The 26,678-nt window shown below is 33.7% G+C and overlaps 2 protein-coding genes across 3 annotated transcripts; both read right to left on the minus strand.

Annotated features, from left to right (window-relative positions):
• Positions 1–4,503: 4,503 nt before the first annotated feature.
• On the minus strand, positions 4,504–8,315 carry LOC126971244 (uncharacterized). Its single transcript, XM_050817440.1, has 3 exons — positions 8,032–8,315; positions 7,190–7,457; positions 4,504–4,873 (listed from the first exon to the last, which is right to left on the minus strand). The coding sequence occupies exons 1-3, from the start codon at positions 8,275–8,277 to the stop codon at positions 4,566–4,568; spliced, it is 822 nt and encodes a 273-aa protein (XP_050673397.1). The 5' UTR covers positions 8,278–8,315; the 3' UTR covers positions 4,504–4,565.
• A 2,981-nt stretch (positions 8,316–11,296) lies between these two features.
• On the minus strand, positions 11,297–20,394 carry LOC126971246 (uncharacterized). 2 transcript variants are annotated; one of them, XM_050817442.1, is made up of 3 exons: positions 19,981–20,394; positions 13,316–13,505; positions 11,297–11,839 (listed from the first exon to the last, which is right to left on the minus strand). In XM_050817442.1, exons 1-3 carry the CDS (start codon positions 20,230–20,232, stop codon positions 11,523–11,525), a joined length of 759 nt encoding a protein of 252 aa, XP_050673399.1. In that variant the 5' UTR covers positions 20,233–20,394; the 3' UTR covers positions 11,297–11,522. The 2 variants fall into 2 exon arrangements, with proteins under 2 accessions (XP_050673399.1, XP_050673400.1); XM_050817443.1 differs by lacking the exon at positions 19,981–20,394 and adding an exon at positions 15,122–15,442.
• Positions 20,395–26,678: the final 6,284 nt, after the last annotated feature.

Consider the following 26,678-nt stretch of genomic DNA (forward strand, 5'->3'; position numbering starts at 1 on the left):
CGATATTGAGTTATTCATAAATTTGTCGCGCACATACTTACAGTAAATTTAAGACTTTTATTGTTTTCACACGGAAAGCGCCAGTTTCCAATAAAAAAATAATTATCAAAATCGGTTCACCCCGTCCAAAATTCTGAGGTAACAAACACAAAAAAAAATACCGACGAATTGAGAACCTCTACCTTTTTTAAAGTCGGTTAAAAATAAATAATATAATGATATTTAAATAAACGTTTAACCAATTCAACTAATATATACGGTGTTTTAATATTTTCATTGTTTGTATTAAATACCTTCTTAATATTTTTTTTACCTACCGCGTTTTAATACGACCGCTTGATGACATACATACAAAATTTAGGAGCTAGAGTACAGTAAAGATGCTAATGAAAGATGACACAGAGAGTAATTAATCAAATTAGAACAATTTTCTTATTAAATTTGTCAGCCTGAACTTTGAGCCCACCTCCGGTCTGTTCCTCAGGTCACTCGGGCATATCCTTTCTAAATTATAAACACTGGCTGTTGACTGTTGAACTATTAGACGATACTTATAATTAAATGGTTCATTACTGCAGTATCCTGCCGGAAATATTGTTCGTTCGCTATTCTGTACTCAATTTACTTCAATGAAAATTATTTTTTAAGTATGACTTCTGACATATTTCTATTCGCTCCACTAATGTAATGTGTTAAAGACATAAACAAAGAGTTATTACCGTAACAATGATTATAAACTCACTAACATTTTCTACAATAAACTACATATTTAAATGAAATCTATATATCTGTGGTGGGATTAGGACCGATATGTTAACGATAAAGCTGTAAGCTAAAGTAGGTAAACAATAATAAAACAAAAAAGGCAAATTAAAGCAGACTAATGAAAAAAATTGTAAATCGGATTTGCTCACTTTTTTAATGACAATAAGGGAACATGAACTTTACCAGGGGGAGGCTCCTTTGCACAGGAAGCCGGCTAGATTATGGGTACCGAAACGGCGCCTATTTCTGCCGTGAAGCAGTAATGTGTAAGCATTACTGTGTTTCGGTCTGAAGGGCGCCGTAGCTAGTGAAATTACTTAATTAATTATGTCTCAAAATGACGAGCGCAATTGTAGTGCCGCTCAGAATTTTTGGGTTTTTTGCGAATCCTGAGCGGCTCTGCGTTGTAATGGGCATGGCGTATCAATTACCATCAGCTGAACGTCCTGCTCGTCTCGTCCCTTATTATCATAAAAAAAACTTGGGAAGAGAAGAGCAGGACGTTCAGGCAAGTCAAGTTCCATTTTTGGCGTAGACCTGCTGTTCGTATTATCGCAGCATTACCAACGATCAAGAGATGAATGAAAATTTCAAGGAGACGGCAGAGTTACGCTATAGTTTTATTACTTACTAGCTTAACCGACAGACGTTGTTCTATTCATAATAAAAAAAAACTCTTGCGGATGGAATTTTGGAAAACCCGTTCTTAGCTTTCTACTCGGTGAAAAGAATATTCCTACCAAATTTCAAGTCTTTAGCTCTAATGGTTCCAGAGATATCGTGATCAGTGACTATATACGTGGACATCTCTTATACATATATAGATATTGTGTCAAAGCTGCATTTTTACAAGCACATAGCGCCGCACGTCAAGATAACTTGAAGCATTTGTAATGGGTAAAATATACCTACCATTTACCATCATGTAAATCAAAGTCACTGACATAGTCCAAATGATTGCGAAACTGTAGTGGCAATGGGCAGGGCACATGGTTTGACAGACAGATGGCCGATGGGGCAGAATAGTCCTCAAATGGCGACCACGTACCGGAGACGCAGTGTTGGTAGGACCCCAACAAGATGGACCAACGATCTGGTCAAGATCTCCGGAATACGTTGGATAAGGTCAGTGCAAGACCGGCCGTCGTACAGAACTTTGGGGGAGGCCTTTTTCCAGCAGTGGACGGCTTCCGGCTAAAGATGATGTTGATGATGGTAACGAAACGCCTTGCTCTTCATAATGATGGGACTGGAATACGTCCAGCTATATTTTTATCAATATTTATTAATTACACTTGTATAAAATCAATGTTCTTATAAGCATTAATGTATTACAAGAGACTTGACAAACCTGAGTCAACTCTGAGTCCTACAGACAAACTGTCCAAACAGTTTTGCGGGACTATGTTAATTTGAAGATTCTTTCTGTAAATGATTAATAGTATAAATAAATACCCTCCAATACAACTTTCATGTCATAGCCGGCTATATGCGACAGGTTTACTAGTTTTGACAATCTGCAAAGTGATTTCCTCTTCTCCTTTCTGTAACGACTGGTGGCTGGATGATCTTGTTACCGGGAGGTCTGCTTGATGTGTTTTTTATTATTATTATTTCCTTTAAAGTTAAAGTTATTATAAATTTTATTTTATGAAATGCTCACATAATGCCTCTATTTATTTACGGTATATGTGGATTGATGCATCTGCTATACTCAATAACTCTTGTGTTTATAAGTATTATTTTTTTTTTTTTCTTTTTTTGACTTACTCGTGTAAGCCTTTCAGTTTTTGACATTTGAGTATTTTTGTTGCGTCACTTTGCATATATTGTAATTGAAATGATTTGTAAAACAATTAAAATGTAAATATTGACTTATAAGAGTGGCAATGAGTTTCTTGCTACTTCTTCTCATTAGCTCAACCCTTTACGAAGTAGCGGTAAATTCAATAAGAATCAATATTTATATTATTTTTGACATTCATAAGTGTCATTTCCGTGAACTACATGAATAAATTGTTTTTGAATTTTAATTTGAATTTGACTGTCCCGAGATATGTAGTTATTGAAGTGGAAACTTCTTCAGAAATAAAAATCATGGAAATCGCGTCATCATCACCGACCGCTTTCCATTTACTAAGTATATCCTGTGTATGCATTATGTACCTACATAGATATACCTTCGTGCGTTATAACTATATGTTATATACCTTCGAATTAAAATTGTTCGTTTCTTACTGTAGCTACCATAAGCCTATTGTATCAGTTTTATAAATGGGGATATGCTGCTGGCATTGATGATGTTGAAAGAATTATTGAAATAATGAATGATAGTTGATTTTTGTGGAGTGTTAAACTTTTTTTAAAATTGTAAAATAATTGTAATAATTCTAAAAAGTTTTTTTTTTTTCGTAAAATAAATGAAATAATTGTGAAGTGTTAGCTTTTTTAGTACTTTCTACTGTTAAATAAGACATATGATGCGATTTTGTATAAGTGTTTACGATCAAGGATTAAAGTTTAAATTGGTTAGTAACATTTTTTTTGTGGAATAGGAGGATAAACGAGCGAAGTTACGGTTACGGTCACTGAGTGTTAAGTGATCACCGTCGCCCACAACATCTTGCTACACCAGAGGAATCACAGGAGCGTTGCCGGCCTACTAGGAAGGTTAACGTTCTTTTTTTTTGAAGGTACTCATGTCGTATCGTCCCGGTAACGCCGCACAAGGAAGTTTATATCACAGCTTTGTAATACGGAAAGAAAGCTCCTTAACAACCGCACTGTGGAGGACCGCCACACATCCAGATGGTGGGGATGATATCCGAATTTGTGGCATGTCATGCGACGGTGGAATTCGGCAGCAGGAATTAGGTTCAACAGCGGTTCGAAACACTCCCCGTGATAAATGCGGTAGAAGGCACACAATGAGCGACGAATAAGAGAGACACTGGGATCACATATGACCAGCAAGCATTTCGTATTTTATTAATTTCAATGTCAACAATAAGCGTATGTTACAAAATTTGAAAGATGCCGTTGAGTGTCAAGATGCCACGCACCCAAGTATCTAATAGATGTCGTAATAAAAAAGCTATTGTTCTTAGGTAGTGCAGTATAGATACCGCACTACCTATTTTGTATAGTAACTAGCTAATCACTAGCTAATCACTAGCTAACACTAAGGCACACATCATCATCGGGATATATGGTCGTTTATACGCCAGTCAGCGGTGGATTTACACTAGGGGCAGTTGGGGCCAGGGCGGCAAATTTTTTACGGCGGCAAAATTTTGAAAGTGAAAAAATTTTTTTAGTCTTATCAAGATTGTTCAATATAATTAATTAATTCTGTTTAAAAAAAAGTCAGACGTGCGTTACCGGGGCCCCATCAGTGTGAAAGAGATGACGCTGAACTTCGATTGTCTATATTTAATATTCACTTTCGCTCCAGACTTGTTATAAGTAACACATATTTTAATATATTTGTAATTAGTTATTTGTGTAATAAATAATATATTTTAAAAACACCTTTTATGATCGTCCGAACATAACTCGTGTTATGTATAATTATGAATCACCCTTAGTGCCAAATTTATAATTGTTAGAAAAAAAAACAAATATTTATTCAAGAAGCGGCTCAAGAAACTCTCCCAGCATTCTTTTTTTGCGCTCTTTTCAATAATAATATAAATCTATCGAATAACATTAATTATGTATATGATAAATAAAATATGATTTAAAGCTTCATATTTATTAATAAACAAAACCCCATCCCTAATTCACAAACTTTTCTCTATTCACAACTGACCAGAAACTAAAATGGCAATAAAGTTTAACATTATCAAAATCAGTGAGCAAATATTTACGCAACTGGAACAAACAGCTGAATACCGGTATACATTGGGGAGAGAAAAACTGTAAAACTGTCGTTGGTAATCATACCACTCCCATCGTTCAACCCTGGAAGGAGATCGGCGTAATACTAGAGAGAATATGCCACCATCACCGATCTCAGAGCAGTGGTTTAAAATGAGAGTGTAGGGAGTCACTTTCAGTAGTCTGATGATGTCGGGATGCCGCGGGGGATCATCAGGATACCAAACTTCTGCAAAAACAGATAAAAAATTATTTTAGACTTAGCTTTTTCAATTTATTTACAAGGGTACATAATAAGAACTGAAAAATATTGGAAGAGATACAAAATTTTAATATAGATGCGTCCTAACACATGTTTCACAGATAAAATAATACTAAAAATAAAAATCAAAGTGGTACACAGTCACAGAAACTAAATAGATCAAACAAGTTAAATTAAATTAGGGGAACGAACAACGATTTTAATTTTAATTCTAAATCGTGTCTGAACGCAGCAGGGGAGCAAATATGTCGATGTCAAGAAAACAATTAATGTTATAAGATTTACACATGCTGTGGAAAAGCGCGCGAAACACAATGTTTGTTCAAAAATAATGCATGTTCGGAGGGACCTGGCTTGTATATAAAATTATGAGAAAAATTTTAAGAAATAAAATTTATGACTGTTGCATCTCAATTATTCTTGATAATGTTCATAAGCACATTAAGGAATTTGCTAGAAAGTGTGAATCAAAATGTCACGTTACACGAGGAATAAACATAAAATTGTTATACCTATTACTCGGTTGAGTCGAGTTAGTAAGTCTTTTATTGGCCGATGTATATACTTCTACAATATGATCCCAGAAAATGTACAAAACAAATGTGTTACAATATCAAAAGAATTGTTGGTGTGAGAAAGGTTATTATAACATAAATGATTTTCTTAATGATGATACCACAGACTGGGTATTAAGCGGACACCCTCAGGCTTTTAATATAAATGTTTATTGTACGATATTACATTATAGTCCATATTTTTATAAAAAAAAAGCCCGCTGAGTTTCTTGCGCCCGTTCTTCTCAGGTCTGAGGCAATCTATTTTGAATGGGTGGGAGTTTTTGACGTTCAATGTTGTATCATATTTTGAATAAAAATATTGGAATTTGAATTTGAAATTGCTAAGGTAAGGAAATAATAAACTGTGGAATGGGCTTCCTTGTGCGGTGTTTCAGGGACGATACGACATGGGTACCTTCAAAAAAAGCGCGTACACCTTCCTTAAAGGCCGGCAACGCTCCTGTGATTCCTCTGGTGTTGCAAGAGATTGTGGGCGGCGGTGATCACAACAGGTGACCCGTACGCTCGTTTGTCCTCCTATTCCATAAAAAAAAGCCTTTTAATTGGATTTAATTTATAAATATTGTAAATCCGTTATTAGATGTAAGTTCTACAAAATAGTATTATTATAACCTAATTTAAGTTCTGTGGATGTTGTGATGTTTATAATAAATAAATAAATCAATGGCTCTGTGACTCATTTTTAAGTTTCCCCTGCTAATGCATTGACGAATAATGTTGACATACAAGCGTACACTTTGTTATTTTGCTTGTTGTAATGTTTTTCAATTGTGAAATATTCATCTGTTAATATTTAATAATTCTGGATAGCAACCTCTATAATCGAGCAACTCTCTTCAACCGTAGGGATTCCTATAATTATTTTAGTTAACCCGACGTTTCGAGACCTTTCAAGATCCAGCCCCCTGAAAACGTGATCTGGAAAGGTCTTGTAATATCGAGTTAACTATAGTAATTATAAAAATGTAACTTATATGCAAAATGTAATGTAAACACAGTTACAATTGCACGCTCAAAATCAGTGCATTTGTTTAGAAAGTATTGCAAACAGGGGCACGATTAGATGATTTAACCTTAGATCATTAATTATACTTCTAGATAGAGTGAGACAGCTGTGAAAATATCGAAATATTGAGGTGGACAGTTAACCTCTATTTTGAGCAATGCACGCATGTTAACACAAAGTGGCATAAAAATCGTGAGTGTAAGACGTAGCTTGTCACACACACTGAAGTGATGAACCCGGCCTGTTTTCATCGGTTGTCTAGCAGCAAGAGAATCTATCTAGACGTATAAATTATCTAAGGATTTAACTTTACATGAAGTTTATCCCTAAAAATAAAAGATGATAACGCTCAAAAAAAGAATCTTGAGCCCGGATAATTCAAAGGATTTTGCTGCTGTTCACCTATTTTTGCCCAGTGGTTAGTGACCCTGCCTACTTAGCTAGAGGTCCCGGGTTCGAATCCCGGTAGGCGCAAACATATATATGATTAATAAGAATGTTTGTTTCCGAGTCATGGATGTTTACATGTATTTATGTATGTTTCATTAAGTATATTGTATTAAATATATCGTTGACTTGTACCCATAGTACAGGCTATGCCTAGTTTCGAGCAAGATAATTTGTGTAAAAATAGTGTCAATATTATGTCACTATTATATTATTATTCTAATTTCTATGCCATGATTGAAGTATTAATACCTATGCCTCTTGAAGACATCTCCCTTTCCCATGTGGTTGACGTATCAGCCGTCCAGAAGCCAGGCTCTTCCAAGTAATAAAGGTATACTTGCTCCATCGTATGGCCATCTTCATCCCAAAGCACTCGAATCCTTTTCTGGCTCGAAACATGTCTTTTAGCTCGTCTCTTTAACCTGATGTCCAACCAGGATCCGGCGAGAGAGTTATGAGACCAAGGATTGCTTTTGGAAGAACGCCAATTTTGGTCTGTGTTATTTTTGTGTTGCATCTGTAAATTTAATATTTGATAAGAACTCTAATCTCAAATCCTGCCACAGATACATACAAAAAAGTGTGTGTGTACTTATGTATGCACGCAAGAAGTTATACGTCTTTGGCCTTACGAAGCAAAAATCATTAGATTCCTCGTGCTATTCTATGTTTGTAGAAAGAACAATATTGTCAAAATCTTGCAAAGATGGCTTAGACAATTAATTATTAAATAATGAATACGACTGTATGGTCTTGAACCCTTTGCCTGTCATAATAATGGATGAAGAAACCAAAAAAAAAATAACAAATGACACTAACGTCAGAAAAATTTAGGAACTAACGTCACCCTGTTAAGTATAACTTCAAAAATTATTTCGTATCTTACATATACACAGTAACAGTGACAACAAGCTGATTACTAAAACTTAACTAAACAAATAAATAAATAAACTACAAGTTATAACTACACAAGTATCAATTGTGTGAATGTGTGGGTATTGTACTTTAAGAAGATTTTCGGTTTCTATAGGATCGATGTTATAAATATTTTGGTAGAAGCTTAGAAAATTAAGAAAAAAACTTTTGCTTACAGTTAATTCCCACATATTATCCCTGGTAACAAACTCCTCGCTTGCATCTGATATGTACAAAGTGACACAGCCTACATCATTTGGCCGGTTAGTCATATCTGGATTATGTTGGGCGTAACCCACACCATACCAAATTCCGTACACGTCATCGATATTAACTTGATGTGACCACATAATATCGTCTCCGCAGACGCCTACTGCAGACGGAACTAAAGCGAAACTCAATAGAATGAGTGCAATAGACATGCTAACTGTTAGGATATCGCAAGGTTTATGGGACAAGGCGGCAGTCGAGGTTGTATCATTCAATTAGCGAATTAGTTCACGTATGTGCATTTGGTGTCGCAATAACGATTCTTCAAGGTGATGTCGAGAGATTTTTTTCTTTTTTTGACTTACTCATGTAAGCCTTTCAGTTTTTGACTTTTGAGTATTTTTGTTGCGTCACTTTGCATATAATGTAATTGAAATGATTTGTAAAACAACTAAAATGTAAATCTTGACTTAAAAGAGTGGCAATGAGTTTCTTGCTACTTCTTCTCATTAGCTCAACCCTTTACGAAGTAGCGGTAAATTCAATAAGAAACAATATTTATATATTTTTTTTTGACATTCATAAGTGTCATTTTTGTGACATACATGAATAAAGTGTTTTGAATTTGAATTTGAAATTTGAATTTGATGTATCGCGTACTTGGTTGATATAAAGCTGGACCATACCATATGGATATGTTTACCAGTGGGAGGCTCCTTTGCACAGGATGCCGGCTAGATTATGGATACCACAATGGCGCCTATTTCAGCCGTGAAGCAGTAATGTGTTTCGGTCTGAAAGGCGCCGTAGCTAGTGAAATTGCTGGGCAAATGAGTCTTAACATCTTATGTATCAAGGACGAGCGCAGTTGTAGTGCCGCTCAGAATTTTTGGGTCTTTCAAAAATCCTGAGCGGTACTGCATTGTAATGGGCAGGGCGTATCAATTACCAACAGCTGAACGTCCTGCTCGTCTCATCCCTTATTTTCATAAAAAAAATGCACTTCCTTATCTGATGAGTTATAAACAAGTGCGTAATTTGAATACAGGAGGCAATCTACGAAACTAACTATTTTACGTATGACATCTGTTAGATGATGGAGGTAACTTCGTAGCTACATATATATTATGGATGACACCCCTTTGAATGCTGCAGGCAATCTTTGAAACTATCTTTTTTACGATTTTTTTTATATAATAGAGGGCAAACGGGCAAGTGGATCACGGGATGGGGACTGGTGAGGCAGCCGCCCATGTATATCCGCAACACCAAGAGTCAAAAGATGCGTTGATGGCCTTTAAGGTTTTAGTTATACTCTTTTCTTGTTCGGATAGTATCAGATTTTACAAAGAAATTTCTTGCAAAACGCACGGGTGTGGAATTCCAAATGTCAACATGATGCGGGTGGTATTTTTCATTTTGACGTAAAGTCTGGCGATGGAATTCGCCCGATGGAATAAACCCGAACAGCTCCTTTGAGCACTCCCCGTGATAAATACGGTAGAAGATGCAGAGAGAACCCACATCCCTACGCACATTACGAAACTATCTATTTTACGGATGATACCCGTTACATGGATAGTTACTTTAGGTTTTTTATTGCAGCAAAAAATTGTTATGTTTTTAAAGTGATAACCCTCACTTCTAGAATTAATACACAAATAAAATTTGAAACCAAAATAAAGCCACAACCTTAGAGTTGAACAAAGCATACAAGATTTTAAGACGATACGTCACTCGAACGGTTAGCTCAGTTGAAAGAGCTCTCGCACGGAACGCGAGAGGTAGCGGGTTCAAGTCCCGCATCGTTCATAAAATACAATGCATTTAAAATAGTTGGTTTAATGATGAAGCTATAAACATTAAAACAGTGGCAATGAGTTTCTTGCCACATCTTTTCAGTAGAGCTCGAACTGTTCCGAAGTGATGGTAAATGATACACCCCCTTATTCATAATCGTCCGCTAACTTTAAACAGCCGCTAAGGAGTGTTTTTTCTTATTCTGACTTAGGTCAATAGAAGAAGACAGAATGAGAATTAGCAATGCTTTAAGTTAGCAGACTATTATGAATAAGGGGGTTAATATATACCTTTACATTCAAGTGTAATTTTATCGACCGTCATGAATAAATGGTTTTTCAGTTAAAGTTTCATTTCAGTATCGTACTATTGTAGCAGTAAAGTGGAAACTTGAATATTATCCTCAAAAACTGAATATTAAATGGGTCCCGAGTAAATAGAACTTAAGTCCTCGTACAAGATAGCCGCGGTGTGATCTTTCTTGAAGTGTTTTCAACTCGATATGTCAAGTCACTTCAAAAAAGCTCGTACACTAACGGCCATTCGCAATATTCAGTCTATCTCCGGTTGTGGCCGACTAGAGATACAAAATCGTAACTATCGTTGACTTAACTGTCCCAATAAACTTATCGACGGTAACTCATCTTATCCGTACACGCTGTCTGTCCATGGGACGACGTATAGCTTACCTTGGATAGAAGTTTGTATGGAAATTGCAACAGTGAACTGGCGATAAGAATGACTCATGCATCGGGTATATTGGGACAGCTACAGATTATTGACAGCTAATTACTGACAGTAGAAGGTAGTAATTTATATCTATCTGTAGATAGTGTATTGGGAACAGCCGTAAGCCCAGCAAAGCTGTCGTATTTCCAGGACGAAACGACATTGGTACTTTCAAACAAAGCTCGTTTTCTGGAAGGCATGCAACACTTCTGTGATTCCTGTGGTGTTGCAAGAAAATATGGGCGGCGGTGATCACTTAACATCAGGTGACCCGTATACTCACTCTACTTCATTTACCAGTGGAAGGCTCCTTTGCACAGGATGCCGGCTAGATTATGGGTACCACAACGGCGCCTATTTCTGCCGTGAAGCAGTAATATGTAAGCATTAATGTGTTTCGGTCTGAAGGACGCCGTAGCTAGTGAAATTACTGGGCAAATGAGACTTAACATCTTATGTCTCAAGGTGACGAGCGCAATCGCAGTGCCGCTCAGAATTTTTGGGTTTTTCAAGAATTCTGAGTGGCACTGCAATGTATTGGGCAAGGCGTATCAATTATTATCAGCTGAGTGTCCTGCACGTCTCATCCCTTATTTTCATAAAAAAAACTCGTTTTATTATAGCATAAAGAAAGGACTTTGTGATTGCTGTGACTAAGTAGTATCATACAAATAGGATACCGTAGAAATAAAACGCATCATATATTATAATATACCAAGTATTTATTCAAAATTCACCAGTCTTCATCTGAATTTAACTAACATTTACGCATAAAAAACATAAAAATACTGATATGACGTAGGTACAGTTATCAAAAATAGCTTTAATACATTTTCACAATAGGTGACAAACACTTTTGTGGTCGAATACGGCGGTTTAACTAACTAAATTAACAAGTTTATTATCCTCATATTTCTATCGAATGTACCTAGTGATAAATTCTTAAATTTCCAGCTATTTTCCAAACGGCGGATACGAAAATTAATAGTGAAATAGATAGTTTTGAAGCAACAGCAGAGTTTTCACAGACACGTTTAAGGGCGGATGTGGATAGATTTTTGATTGAAAATATGTTGTGAATGCTGGCAAGATCTTGAGGTGTTAACTGGTTTTCGTTTCTGGAGAGCACCACGCTGTACAGCTGGGAGTGTGGGAGACGCATGCAGAAGTTGAGAACCAAGTAGCTGTGGGACACCCTCAATACTTGAATCACTCCGCCGAAGAACCGATACATCTTGTCAACAGCTGAAACAGTAAAACATTAATGCTTGGTTGCATCATGTAAGCTGTTATAGCTAAGGTTTAAGTCAAATTTAACGTTAACAACGCTGACAGAATGTGTTGCATCATCGTAATCAAATATACAATAACCTATCGACGTAAAGCATTGGACTATAACTATATTGGACATAACTATGGATAGATAAGATCTTGTCACTAAGCGGTGATAGCAATGTATCCGTAACTAGAGATACGTTATGGAAAACGGCCGTTAATCGATGAAGATTGGACGGCTACGGTTAACAGTTAAAGTTATGACGTTATCTTAAAATTGTCAAATAGTATTTTTTGCTTGTTAGGTACTTTAACATTGCTAAAGTTTTTTGGTGCAGGTCAGCCTAAGTTAGCTTTGTATGTATGGGAAAAGCACTCAACGTTGGTCTCAAGCGCGGAATGTTGAATATCTATTTTTTTAAGCTTTTGATATCTTCTAAGGTACCTATTTATTTAAATAATGTAGGAAAGATAACTATAATCTACATTATTTTCTAAATCAATATATTGTTTTCTACTAATATAGAAACTTAATTAAGAACTAATCAATCCAACTTCGGTGAAAAATTTTTTAAATTATGGTAAATTTCGCATCAAAATCCGTTGCGTGGTTTACGAGAATTAAGCAGTTTTATGGACAGACAGCAGTATGCGACTTTGTTTTGTACCTAGACCTAAAGATATGAAAACGAGAAAATATAATAAAAGGAATAAAAATATGAATATGTTATATATTTTTTTATGATAATAAGGGACGAGACGTGCAGGACGTTCAGCTGGTGGTAATTAATACGCCCCGTTTATGCCCCATTACAACTCAGGATTCTTGAAAATCCCAAAAATTCTGAGAGGCACTACAACTGCGCTCGTCACCTGAAGACATAAGATGTTCAGTCTCACTTGCCCAGTAATTTCACTAGCTACGGCACCCTTCAGACCGAAACACATTAATGCTTACATGTTACTACTTCACGGCAGAAATAGGCGCCGTTGTGGTACCCATAATCTAGCTGGCATCCTGTGCAAAGGAGCCTTCCATTGGTAATATGTATTTGCATTTAAATCACCATGTCACAGCGATATTAAGCCTAGCTATCCAACGCGGAAATGCTGCCAGTATTCTTAGTACACTTCCCCGTAATGATGGTTCTTTTCATGTTGTAATATTATTAAATATTGTTAATATAGTTATTACCATTATAAATTTTTGCTGTTAATAGTGAATTTAAATAAATAATTTTATTTATAGATTACAACTGAATTCCGACTGGGAGTTTATTATAGAAGTGTATGTATTTACACCTGAGAGCTATTTGGTATCTAATGAAGCAAGTAACTAACAATTCTTTAAAACCACTAGCAAATATTGATATTGGTCCATTTAGCACGAACCACAGCATTCTTCTGGTCCTAATTAATGATATATCTAGTAAAAAAAATCCATACATCCATTAGGAACATCCGTCGGCCAGAATCCTTTGTGAGAGGTGTTGACTTTGACATGGTAGTCGTCTTGCCACATTCCCTCGTGCCATTCTAGAACGAAGTGTCTGATTCTGAATTGTTCCTGATAACCGTAAGCACGGTTCACGTACGGCGAATTAGTCAACGGTGGATATGGTGTTGGTGGCGTGGGCTGAAATTAAAGTAACATTTATTTAACAATATTAGTGAGTAACCTAAAAAAGCAATATTTAAAACTATGTTAAGTTTTACGTAAGTAAATTCTGAGCAAAGTCTAAGTACCTCCTATGAGTGTACTTGACAGACGTTGTTCTTATCCTATTAATATAATAAATGTGAAAGTTTGTATATCTGCATGTATGTTTGAACTTCTTTAACGCAAAATCTACTGAATAGATTTGGATGAAACTTTACAATAATATAGCTTACACACCAGAATAACAAATAGGCTATAATTTATAAAACTATAGTGTGCATTATGCCTACAAATATACAAAATATAAAAGAAGTGTGATTGTTACTAATGAATACAACTAGCGCCATCTCTTATCAACTAGCAAGGAAAAGACCAATACAATTTATATGGCAAAACAACGTTTGCCGGGTCAGCTAGTTATACTATAACAAAGAAAAACAGTTAAATATATATTGTTACGTAAGTTAAATTTCTGATAATACGCGAAAAATTCAAGAAAATAAAATTGGTTGTCAAAAAATGTGAAGAAAATCGTAACAAACGATCGCAGCGCCACTTAAAAAAATAGTAATTGGTCAGTGAAGAGCACGTGTATTGTATGTACGAGTAATCATTTTTTTTTCTCAAAATATGATGTTAGAATTATGTATGATGTTAGTTAAATAACTATTCGGGAACCAATACCGCTCTGAGCGGAAAAAAAAGACGGCAGAAAAAACTCTAACTACATGTTACACATGGTACATTGGTGGTTTGTTCAAAAGAAGTGAAACATTGTAAAATCAAATAGAAATTACGCTAACCTGTCTTTAATAATTTAAAATGTCACAGTACATGAATAAGATTAAAGAAGAAAAGTAAAATAAACAGTAAGACTGTTGTAATTAAATACTATTACATCCACAACTGTCACGCTACTAGTATATATATTAAGTGATTCTCTAATTTTAATAGTAATTTGTATTCAAAATAATTATTAGGCTTCCATACTTTCATTAATATTTAATCCGTATCCATACCGAGCGATATTTTTCAAATTCAAATATTTTTATTCAAAATCACTTATTGAACGTCAAATTCTACCACCCATTCAAAAGAGTCTGCCTCAGATCTGAGAAGAATGGGCGCAAGAAACTCAGCGGGCATTTTTTATATAAAAATATGGATTACAATGTGAAATCGTACAATAAACATTTATGTTTTTTAACAATTCTTTTAAATTTCGTAACACATTTGTTTTGTACATTTTCTGGGATTATATTGCAGAAGCAAATACGTCGCCCAACAAAAGACTTACTAACTCAACCCAACTGAGTAGTAGGCATAACAAGTTTATGTTTCTTCCTCGTGTTAACATTATGAATGTCACAGTTTCTAGAAAATTCCTCAATGTGCTTATGAACATACAGAACATTGTTTTAAACGCAAGCTGTGTTTGCCTGTAATTGGGTGTGCATCTCTATTTTTATATGAATATGAATTGTGACCGTAACTAAGTTTACCTGTTGGCAAACTTTATAAATAAAAACTTCAAAACATATAAATTTGTAAAATACAGAATACAATTGTTTTTATCTAGCACAAACACTTACCAGATCACCATTAATTAATCCACCGCTGACATAATCTTCAAACTTGCGAATTTGTATAATAGGACAATAGGGATTGTACTCAGTGTTTGTAATGTTCTCTTTGTGGTATATGTACTCGTGAATATACCACATGCCCAAAACTGCTTCTTCGTCAAAATCGTGGACAGGATGCAAATTGGGACAGAATCGAACATCAATAGCTGATGTTATTGTAAAAGTACAAAACAATGCAAATATAAAGTACATATCGTCCAACTATCACGTTTATATTGGTATAGTACAGTTGCAAGTGTGTTTTTGTTTGTAAAGTACAATCGCAAGTGTAATTATTGTTAAGGTACAATGACAAGTGTTAATTAATGAAGTCTCGCTGAGCTCACGATCGTCATCCTGCACAACACAATTACTTGCACATCTAACCTGTTAAATTGACACAACTCGACCCCACTTCCTCGTCGTTCTCACGTACCTATCTACTTGACATAATTGCTTTTAATTCAATGCAGTTTTTCTCATTCAGACTTAAACGGCCTTACAAATAAAATTGGCATAAAGTTATAACTAAGCATAAACCAAGAATATGTAAAATGTTTACAAATAGACATTTTGCTTACGAATGGTTTGTTCGGGCGTATAACGTTTCCCGCGTTTATTTGCAAGGCAGCTTGTCATTCGGAAAACTTCAGAATTATCATTGTTCAGCTATGACTTTATACCAAGTTTATTTGTAAAGCCGTCAATCTTTCTACCATTGCTTCACAAGTAAAGGTAATAATAATATATCTACATTAAGATAATATGATATCAAAAGCTTATATTGTTTTAGACAAGGATTTTTTTATATAATGACTATGTAGTGTTATTATTATATGCTCCGACTACTATATGCGAGTGCTATGTACCTAGTACTTGAATTAAGGAATATAACTTTAGATTTGTTATGTTTTATAATTTTTTTTTTAATACTAACAACGCGCTTCAACAGGGTTTTTGTGTTTTGGCCGGACATACTGTAATATTTTGGATTCAGTATTGTTAACAGAACACACCATCCTTGGAAATATTAAACGTATTTCTTATCATCCATCACGGACGAGTAAAAAAAGTAATAAAATCTTTTTTTACTAGTCCGTGTCATCCATATGTTTTTTTATTGTATGATATTATATTATGAATCATCAATGACTCGCATATAAACATTCTTATTATAAATAATATTTTACCAGGATTCTGACCCGGACATCAGGTTTGATAGTCACATAACCACTGGGCTAAAAATCGTGAAAGTTGATATGCTAATCAAAGTATTTTTAAGAATAAGATTAATCGTATATAAGGTCTATGAATAATTTTTGTTTGTTTCCTATATTATAATCAATTATACAATTATTGTCTTACGACTTAGCATAAATTATTTTAAATAAGTATATTTCTTAATATTATATTTCTTAATTTGATAATGCTCGAATTATGAATGTTTTTTAAATTTACTTAATTATATACAGAATCTGTCCTTAAGTTTAAATTCAAATTCACATATTTTTATTCAAAATAGGATTTAAAATCACTTATTGAACATCAAAAACTACCACCCATTCGAAAGAGACTGCCTCAGACCTGAGAAGAATGGGCGCAAGAAACTCAGCGGGCTTTTTTTTTAAATATAAAATATGGATTTCAATGTGATATCGTACAATAAACATTTATAATTAAAGAGCCTGAGGGTGTTCGCTTTATTCTCAGTCCGTGGTGTCATTATGGAAATCGTTGATGCTATAGTAACCTTTCCCAACAAACGTTTTTTAACAATTCTTTTAAATTTCGTAACACATTTGTTTTGTACATTTTCTGGGATCATATTGTAGAAGCATATACATCGCCCAACAAAAGACTTACTTACTCGACCCAACCGAGTAGTAGGCATAACAAGCTTATGTTTGTTCCTCGTGTTAACATTAGGAATGTCACAGTTTCTAGAAAATTCCTCAATGTGCTTATGAACATACAGAACATTATCAAAAATGTATTTAGAAGCAACAGTCAAAATGTTTATTTCTTTAAATTTTTCTCTTAATGATTCTTTAGGACCTAGGTTATAAATCGCGCGAATAGCCCTCTTCTACAGCATTTCATTTATACGTCTAGATAGACTATGACAGATGTGAAAACGTCGTAATTAAATTGAGTTTAAATCTAACCTCTATTATCATCAATTCACTGCACACTCAACACAAACTGACATACAAATCGCGAGTGTAAGACGCAGCTTGTCACGCACACTAAAATAATATTCATGGCCTGTTTTCATCGGGTGTCTAACATCAAGAGACTCTATCAGACGTATAAATTACCTAAAGATCTGTCTTATTAAAAAACGCAATGTAATGTTACTCCAAGTTTAAAATTTCTTCTCTCATGTCTATGTCATGTATTGTGTCTGACAAGGGTAAGATAAAGAGAAATGGCCTTACAAATAAACTAGGAATAAAGTTGTAACCTGAGAATAATCCAAGAAATGCAAAGTGTTTACTATATCACTGACAACACTATATCAAAATACGAAGTTTCGGTTGACGGATCGTACATTTCCCTGTTACGAAAGTGTTTCGGATTCGAAGTTCGCGATTAGACATTTCGTCTTTCGTTTACCTTATTCCCAAATTCACGTGACATTTACTTTTTCGTTGCTTGATATAACAATACAGTTAATTACAACTTCACTTTATATCTATGGTTCCGAAACGAAATTTGTCCGCACAATTCGGATCCGAAGTACTTTGGTAATAGGATTTAATTTGAAGTTCGTCGTTCTTTCGTTTCGGACGAAACTTCGGCTTTCAATTTTGGTAATAGACCTCCTGAAGTTTTCCGAATGTCAAGCAGACTTGCAAATAAACGCGGGAATCGTTTTACGTCCGAATAAACCTATTAAAATGTCTATGAACATTTATTATTATGTTTACATTTTGCATATTCTTGGTTCATTCCCAGGTATAACTTTATACCAAATTTATTTGTAAGGCCGAAAACATTTTAAACTTTAAATAACATTACTTCGCGTTTATTAATTGCACAGTGTATGTTATAAAACCTTTTTTATCAAAAATATTGCAGTTTTACCAAGACTCTACCGCTACGAGATATTTAGTATGTATGCCTTTTAATGTACATTTTATTATGTACTTTTTGCTCTTAATAGTGATTTTCATTATTATAACACTAGAAATAAGGGATTGCTTGTAACTAATTCTAGTAGGCTTCATAAGGTACATAATAGCTTTAAGGGTAAATGTATACACTTCTATAATAAAGTCCCAGCCACTGTTCAAGCATTATCTATAAATAAATTTAAATGTTTTACAAAAAAAATGGCTGTGTCGTAAATCCTATAACTGCTGAATATCTAAACGATCGGACAGCCTGGGACTAGATTGTGATTATTTTATAGCGATAGAAATGATTGTACAATATTGTATATTTTTATTGATAAGAGCGCAAAAAAAGAATGCTGGGAGAGTTTCTTGCGCCGCTTCTTCTCTCTCAGAGCGCCATTTGTTTCCGAAGCGGTAGTATTATCTAGTAGTTATTAGAAATGACATCAAAAAGAATTCTAAAGGAATCAATTTTGAGAAAATAAATGCCTTTTATGCCTTTTATTTATTTTCACTGTAACTCTTCATTTAAAACATGACGAAATAGGAAATAACATTCACGACTGAAACAGTATTATTCCTAACTTTCCTTAAGACATTTATTTTTCTTCTTGAAAGAGAGATAGACATAAAAAAAAATCTAGTTGAAAAAATATCATCATACATCTATCTATGAATCTATGTAGAAATATAAAATAATTTTAAATGATTCATTTTAATGTTTCTTAAAACGATAAAAGGCATTTATTTTCTCAAAATTGATTCCTTTAGAATTCTTTTTGATGTCATTTCTAATATACTAGATACTACTACCGCTTCGGAAACAAATGGCGCTCTGAGAGATAAGAAGCGGCGCAAGAAATTCTCCCAGCATTCTTTTTTTGCGCTCTTTTCAATTAAAATATACAATATTGTACAGTCATTTCTATCGCTATAAAATAATCACAATCTAGTCCCAGGCTGTCCGATCATTTAGATATTGAGCAGTGGAGTAATAGGATTTACGACAGAGCCATTTTTTTTATAAAACATTTAAATTTATTTACAGATAATGCCTGAACAGTGGTTGGGACTTTATTATAGAAGTGTATACATTTACCCTTAAAGCTATTATGTATCTTATGAAGCCTACTAGAATTAGTTACAAGCAATCCCTTATTTCTAGTGTTATAATTGATTTTACGCGGACGAAGTCGCGAATCTCAGCTATTTTATTTTAAAATAACATACTTAACTGAGCATTTAGCCGATTCATCTATAAATTTCCATATATAGAATAATATTACATAAATTTTCAAAATAATTATTCGAATATTTAAAAATAATTTGAAACAGATTATTTACGTAGAGGAATACATCTATATACTTAGAGGAGTATATTTATACAGAAATAAAAAAATATATACTAAAACAATGAACCTAACTAAAAACCTTAAATAATATTATATAATTACTTAAATATATTATTAAAAAGTTCTTTGAATAGCTAGACTAATAAGAGGAGTATTTTATAGACTTTTTAAAAGTTTTGTTTATTATTATGAATGATATATGATACCTATATGATACCTAATTATTATATCTAAATCAATGGCATCAAATTACAAAAATAATCAAGTTTCAGGTTATTAGAATTTTATACTAATAATTATAAAAAGCAAATGAATATTCTTAAAATAAACAAAAAGTTATAGAATTTGTACCAACCTGTATATAGAGTTCCTTTATATCAATGTAGAAACATTCATTTGTATGTTCGACTCTATATTCGCCCTTTGTGTGTGGTATTTTTTCTACCCCATACCAAACCCCGGATATTTGATCCAAATTTATTTCACCATAGTAAGGGGACAAATCATCACAATACTTGTGGTTTTCAAAATAGTAGTTATTATTCGAATAACAATTTGTGATTCCAAACGTTGCGAAAAAGAACCATATAAATATTTGGCACTCCATTTGAGAGTTAGGACGGATAAAACCCGGATAAATACGGATAACTTTCCGGATAAACGATAGCAGAGGTACCAGGCGACTATACACGGTAAGAGTTCGTGTGGAGATTAATCAACGGATTTAGTAGGGATGAGTTCGTGGGCGGGCTCCCGAATGGGACACACTCACTCAATTGTCTGTACCACAGCTGCAGCGATATTACACTTCCTTTTAAACACGGATGAGTCAGTTTTACTAATGGATTTATTAACAATAGCTTTTATTTCCTAAAATAAAAAATAAAAATTTCTTTAAAAAAATATATAGTTTTAGATGTAAAGTTTGTACTAAATAAAAAGGGTATTTATTTATTAGGAGGAGTAAATATCACTAAGTTTTCTTCTAAGTGAAAAGAAAAAGATTCAATTACAAAATTTCCTTCTCTGAAAGCTCCTTCAATTTTCTTTTTCACTATGGAAGCTTTTCTTGGCATACTTATATACCAGGATAGCAAGAGTCAGTGGATGTCGATGGCGAAATGAATCAATATTATAGAGTGACGTAAAACCACGTTAAACCGAGAGAGCACTATACATATTATTGATTATTTAATGTTTGCTATCGTTATTGATCCAGCAGTTTAGTGTATGCAGGGATTGTACGGATCAGAGGGAGAAAGATATATATGACGTCATCAGGGTTATTCTGATTGGCAGTTTTCGGATGACGTAATGCGCTGTACGAAACGCAAAAGTTGTATTAGGATTTCATAAAGTTAAACGTTTAATAGTTTTCATCGGTATGCTTGAAATTAATTTTCTATAATTAATCTGTTTCAAATATTTAATTACCATATTCCAAAGCAACCAAATTTATTATGTACATAGGTATACTACTACTAGCGATGATACCCGCGACTTTGTCCGCGTACACAAATTATATCTAATGCTTATAAAAAATCTTTGTTTCTTAAAACTTTTTATTAAATGATGATATCGCAATATTTTTTTCTAGATAAGAGCCAAGTGTCAAAGGCACAAAACTTAGAAGACTTAATTGATGTAAAGTAGTTTTACAGCAGTTTAAAGAAATTAGTAATTAAGTACTTCTTATTATAATATTTTCTGTTTATGGTTGTCAGTAAACTCCTTCTAACTACATTAAAATGACATGGAGTCCGTCCGGTTTAGATTCACAATTGGATTTAGATATGATCAGGGTGATACAGACAGGGTTATTATTAATTATTTATTCTATTGAACAAGATATATTTAATATGTATGTTAAATTTTACCATACCACGAGTGAGATCTATGAATATTTCACTCAAGTCAAAAAACGTCGGTGGCGTGTTCGATCCTCGCTCGCTACGTTTTTGGTTTTCGAGTATAATGTTTATTTATTTAAGTAATATTATTAAATCAGTAATTTCATTCGACGCAAGGTAAGGCAATGCTCTTGTGATTAAAGAAGAGGACAAAATACGTACGGGTGTTAAATGATCACCGCCACCCACATTCTCTTGCAACACCAGAGGCAACAGATTGCTGGCCTTTTAAAAAGGTGTACACGATTTTTATACCATGTCATATCGTCCTGGAAACACCGCACAAGTACATAAGCTACATTCCACCTTCGCACGACACGCCACAAATTAGGATATCATCCCCACCATCAAGGAGCATCATTTCAAGGAGCTTTCTTCCTCGTACTACTAAGCTGTGCAATGAGCTTCCTTGTGCGGTGTTTCCGGGACGATACGACATGGGTACCTTCAAAAAAAGCGCGTACACCTTCCTTAAAGGCCGGCAACGCTCTTGTGATTCCTCTGGTGTTGCAAGAGAATGTGGGCGGCGGTGATCACTTAACACCAGGTGACCCGTACGCTCGTTTGTCCTCCTATTCCATAAAAAAAAAAGCTAATTCCACAGCTTGCTTGTAGGTACGTGTAAGAAGGTTCCTTGAAAACCGCACTGTGCAGAAACGCTACACATCCAGCTGGTGGGGATCGTAATTTTGGCGTCTCGTGCGAAGGTAGAATTCGGAGGCAATTCCGGTTCAATATCTGTTGAAGGATATATTTGAACATATTAAATTTTATTTAATAATTTATCCATTAAAAGGATGGGTACTGGATGATAAACACGAATTGTGTGATTAAGTAACAAACAATTTATTTTATTGTAACAAACCATAGGGTGCTTGATCTCACTTTGCTATAAATGTTTTACTCACAAATATTTGTAAAAGTAGAGTCATTTTGAAGATATCTTTTTTTCTTCTTTTTTGCTTTTTTCGTCTTAAAACGATGATAATGTCGTAGTAACGGATTAGCACTCACCGTAGTCTTTGGCACAAAAACACTACCGGCTACCAGACAAAAAAAGAATTCCTTATCCTGAACGTCCTGATGAGAAAAATGGGACAGACTATATCAATTATTAAATTGACCTATCCTTGGTTAGTGTACAAAGTTTCAAATTAATCCGAGATTCCGAAGGGGTCGAAAATCACGTTTAAATATTCCGTTACATAAATATTAACATATGTAGAAAGCTAATAAATGCATGTTACAAATACAAATTCTGAAATAAATAATATAAAAATATACGCACTTACCCTTTGAGATTCATTCGTATTTCGTGTGAAGGATGCGCAAATTACCCTTAAGACAGCGTAGCGTAGGTCGTTGTGCTACGCTGAGGTTATACAATATATCGCTACGATTCCTCGACTCTACGAACACATCGCGTAGTAAGACATCGACTAGTCGAAATATAGCCTACGACAGTTAAAAATGCATATTGTATAAAATATTAATGCCAATTACACACTTTATTATCTATCTCAATATCTATCTAGATATATTTATAATATATCTAGAGAGATATAGATAGATCTATATCTAAATACATTTAAAGTCAAGTTTGTCAAGATAAAATAATTTTCAGTGAAATACTTTTTGAAGTATTAAAACGCGTTTGATTTTTATTTTTATTTAAAGACTGAGGTTGAATAAATAATAATAAATATGTAACTTATACGCAAAAGCCTAATGGAATATTACAGTTATATTACACGCGTTTTAATCTTTTAAAAAGAATTTTATTGAAATAAATTTGTAACACTCGTGTTAATAATGAAAAATTTTTAAAAATATTTTTAATAGTATCAAAATATAACAAATTTAATTTCTAATACTTTCGTTATTTAATCATATGTATAGGATTATTTTTTTGTGTAAATATTATTGAGGTCTGGTGCTATCGACGGCACCATAAAAATAATTCTGTATCAGTTTTGAGAAAATAAATGATTTTGTACTTTTGCCTATTCAATATTTATTTGATGTTTTTTTAGTAATTAGACTGCTATATCCTACTATACCCTACTTCGCTAACATACAGAAAGTAGTGATAAATAATACAGGAAGTAGACTACTTACAACTAATTCCAAAAACCAGCGAGAAACTATCCGTCTCATGATAAATGCTCGAATAGAATCTTGTGACAGTTTCTCGATCCAATTTGCAATTAATGCTGAATCTCTTCGTACGAAATTCATTTGTGTTTTTGAATTAAAATTTTCATTGCAAGTACATTTTCCTCAGTAAAACCGTCGAAGGATGACCATTTCTTTCTTCACCCCCCAACGCTAGACGATCGCGCTTAAATTCGTTCCAACAGTACATGGGTGCTTAGAAGCCTTGCATAAACGCCATTTATAGTCGATCAAATGAATCATCTGGTTGTAGGCCACATTAAAATTTATTCAAAGTTATCGCATGAAAATTTTGTTGATAAAGGAACTTGACTTGGGTAGCATCTTCAGATAACTAGCTCCATGTTATTAAATTTATTTATTAGAACGCTTAAAAGGGATATTCGAAAACGCTTGATAGTACATCTAATTATGAAAAATTTAGCAGCCGAGAAATGTTCTATAATTTCCAAAAAGCCAATTTTAGCTTGATCGCAATAAATCGATCGAATGCAAAAAATATTCATGGCTCCATTTAATAACTATAAAGATTTAATTAACAGGAAAAAAATTCAAATCTAAATAAAATATAAGATAAAAGCTGTTGAGAGTTGCGTTATAGGGGCAGATATTAATGTATTACAATATTAATTGATAATGAAGGTACCTTACCTTTCGTCAGGATTCGCATCACTTTCTTAGTATCCCCTGTAAATATAAAAAAAAAAAACAGTAATTAAAAGTAATGTTTTCAGTTTAATACAAAACTATGTCAATAGGATAACGTAACTCTACCAGTTTTATTACAAAGGCTAGGAAGCCGACACAGAAACATTTTTCAATGAGACGCGATTATAAGCTCTCAAAAACATGGAGGGATATTTGAAACGAGCATATATATATCATAGGATTTTTACTGGTTAATATTTTTAAATTATTACAATTTGCCAGGGCTTCATACATAAAAACTTTTTTTTACAAAACTTTCTGAGTGGCCTGGTACACCCAGACGACTAAAATACGCTAAGTTTTCCGCGAGGAACGTTGCAACGTTTCTCAATAAACAGACTGACGCCGCTCGACGAACTCGCTCGCGTCTAAATAATTTTAAATTTTAATATTTAATAGTTACTTTTTCTACAATCTTTTATCTGCAAGTTTTGTATTATTTATTCAATTTTAAGTGGTCATATTTTAATCATTACATTTTTGAATATTTTCATTTTGTGTAAATGATGTAAATTGGTGGGGCAGAGTCTGGCATGGTCCTTTGCGCATTAGCTATGTCTTCATTCACTCAAACATCGAAAAAAAAAAACAAAATATTAATCTATAGTTACGATAAGCGATAAGGAATTCGAATCTTTGTTAGAGTAGGGTAGTTGCGATATATTCGGAGTATTATCGTATCGTTCCGAATGTATCGTTGTCGCTTTTGCGAGTAGACCTCCAGATGCCAGTCAAGTTCGAGTAAAACATTATATATTATTTTCTATCCTTTCCTGATCCTATCAAAAATTGTGTTAGTATTTTCTATTTTTTTCTAAGTAAATAAGATTCCTCCGTTTTAAAAAGAAAAAACTTGACAATGGCTCAAGGGCGGAGCCAATAAACCAAGAAGAAGAAGAAGAATTTTATTAAAACATTAAAGTTCTTTTATTTATTAATCATGTTTATTAAGAAAACATCATAATATATTTATAATAAAAATCTGTATCGTTCTAATTCGAATCTTTTAATAAAATCTGCGTCATTTAAAAATATAATTCAGAATATACGCCTACGAAACTCTACGCTTGTGAGTTGTGACGTAAGCAGAAAGATATTGACGTAATGTTTTAGCTACGAAGGTATCGGGATAACATGGGGTGCTAGGAGTTCGCAAGTAAGGGAATAAATAGTAAAGCGCGGGTATATCGTATGAAATAGTGAGACACAATAGGGCAACATGAACCCTAGTAAGTAGAATAGTTTGTCAACTACTGGAGCGTTAGGGTTGGGGTGAGGCGGCCCATCGATCGATATAAACAACTTTGATGACGGGGAGTAGTATGAACTTATATGTGACATGTGATTAACATTCGATTTTCCATACGTTTATTTGGAAAATAAAGTGTTGATTCGATATTATTAGAATAGAATGAAACTTTTCATGTTCGGATTAAGTAGTAGATACTAAAATTATGGAAAGCTGTTAGAGTAATTTATAATAATCTTGTTATAATTAAGTAGTTGAAAACTTTCTTATCGATCGCTAAAGCATATTGCACTAAATTTATTATGTCAGTTAATGAAAGCTTAAACCAAAAGCCTTCCTACTTATAGTTAACTTAAATATACGAATATATGATAATTCCCGCTATCCTTAACAGTAAACCTAAAGATATGCTACCTAACATTGTCACTAGCAAAAAGAAATGTAAAGCTAACTTAAAAAAATCACTGTGTATTTGCTGTGGTGAACAAATGAGGGTTTTTTATTTTGTAAAAAAAAAAGTTGCCCGGCTAATTGACGATTGCTTTCCAATAATCATTTGGCTTAAAATTTTATCGCGTCTAGCCGGTACGAATTATTTTTTAAATTAACTACCCTTAATTATGCTATATAAATGGATCAATACTATAATACACATATTATGTATAAGGTGGACTTCCCTAGTTTCTGAATTACTAAGGTACGCGGAGAGCATTGAAATAATTCATTCAATTATTCTTTTATATTTATTTCTTTCCTTGTATTTTTTCCTTTTTTGTACATTTCGTCTAATTTGTGTAAGTGAATGTCTTAAAATGAGATTTGTTTGTTTATTCTTCATTTCATTTATTAAAACAAGAATTAAAAAAAAAAAAACAAAGTAAGTTTTCACGATTCCGTCGGAAAATCTAGTAATGGAAAAGTTCCACCGCTCCGCCCCAGTTAATTGTAGGGCGGCAACAATTTCCACGGGCGGATTTCTTACCAGGATATCATGAGATGTAAAAAGTGTTC

Source organism: Leptidea sinapis, chromosome 23 (genome assembly GCF_905404315.1).
Source record: "Leptidea sinapis chromosome 23, ilLepSina1.1, whole genome shotgun sequence".
NCBI classification, from domain to species: Eukaryota; Metazoa; Arthropoda; class Insecta; order Lepidoptera; family Pieridae; genus Leptidea; species Leptidea sinapis.

Coding starts and splice junctions, on each gene's coding strand:
- LOC126971244 (XM_050817440.1), bottom strand. CDS start 8,277: ATGTCTATTGCACTCATTCTATTGAGTTTCGCTTTAGTTCCGTCTGCA. Junction 7,458..8,031: donor ATAATATGTGGGAATTAACT/GTAAGCAAAAGT, acceptor TTAAATTTACAG/ATGCAACACAAAAATAACAC. Junction 4,874..7,189: donor GATGTCTTCAAGAGGCATAG/GTATTAATACTT, acceptor CTGTTTTTGCAG/AAGTTTGGTATCCTGATGAT.
- LOC126971246 (XM_050817442.1), bottom strand. CDS start 20,232: ATGGAGTGCCAAATATTTATATGGTTCTTTTTCGCAACGTTTGGAATC. Junction 13,506..19,980: donor TAAAGGAACTCTATATACAG/GTTGGTACAAAT, acceptor CTTTAATTTCAG/CCCACGCCACCAACACCATA. Junction 11,840..13,315: donor GACGGATGTTCCTAATGGAT/GTATGGATTTTT, acceptor TTACTGTTTCAG/CTGTTGACAAGATGTATCGG.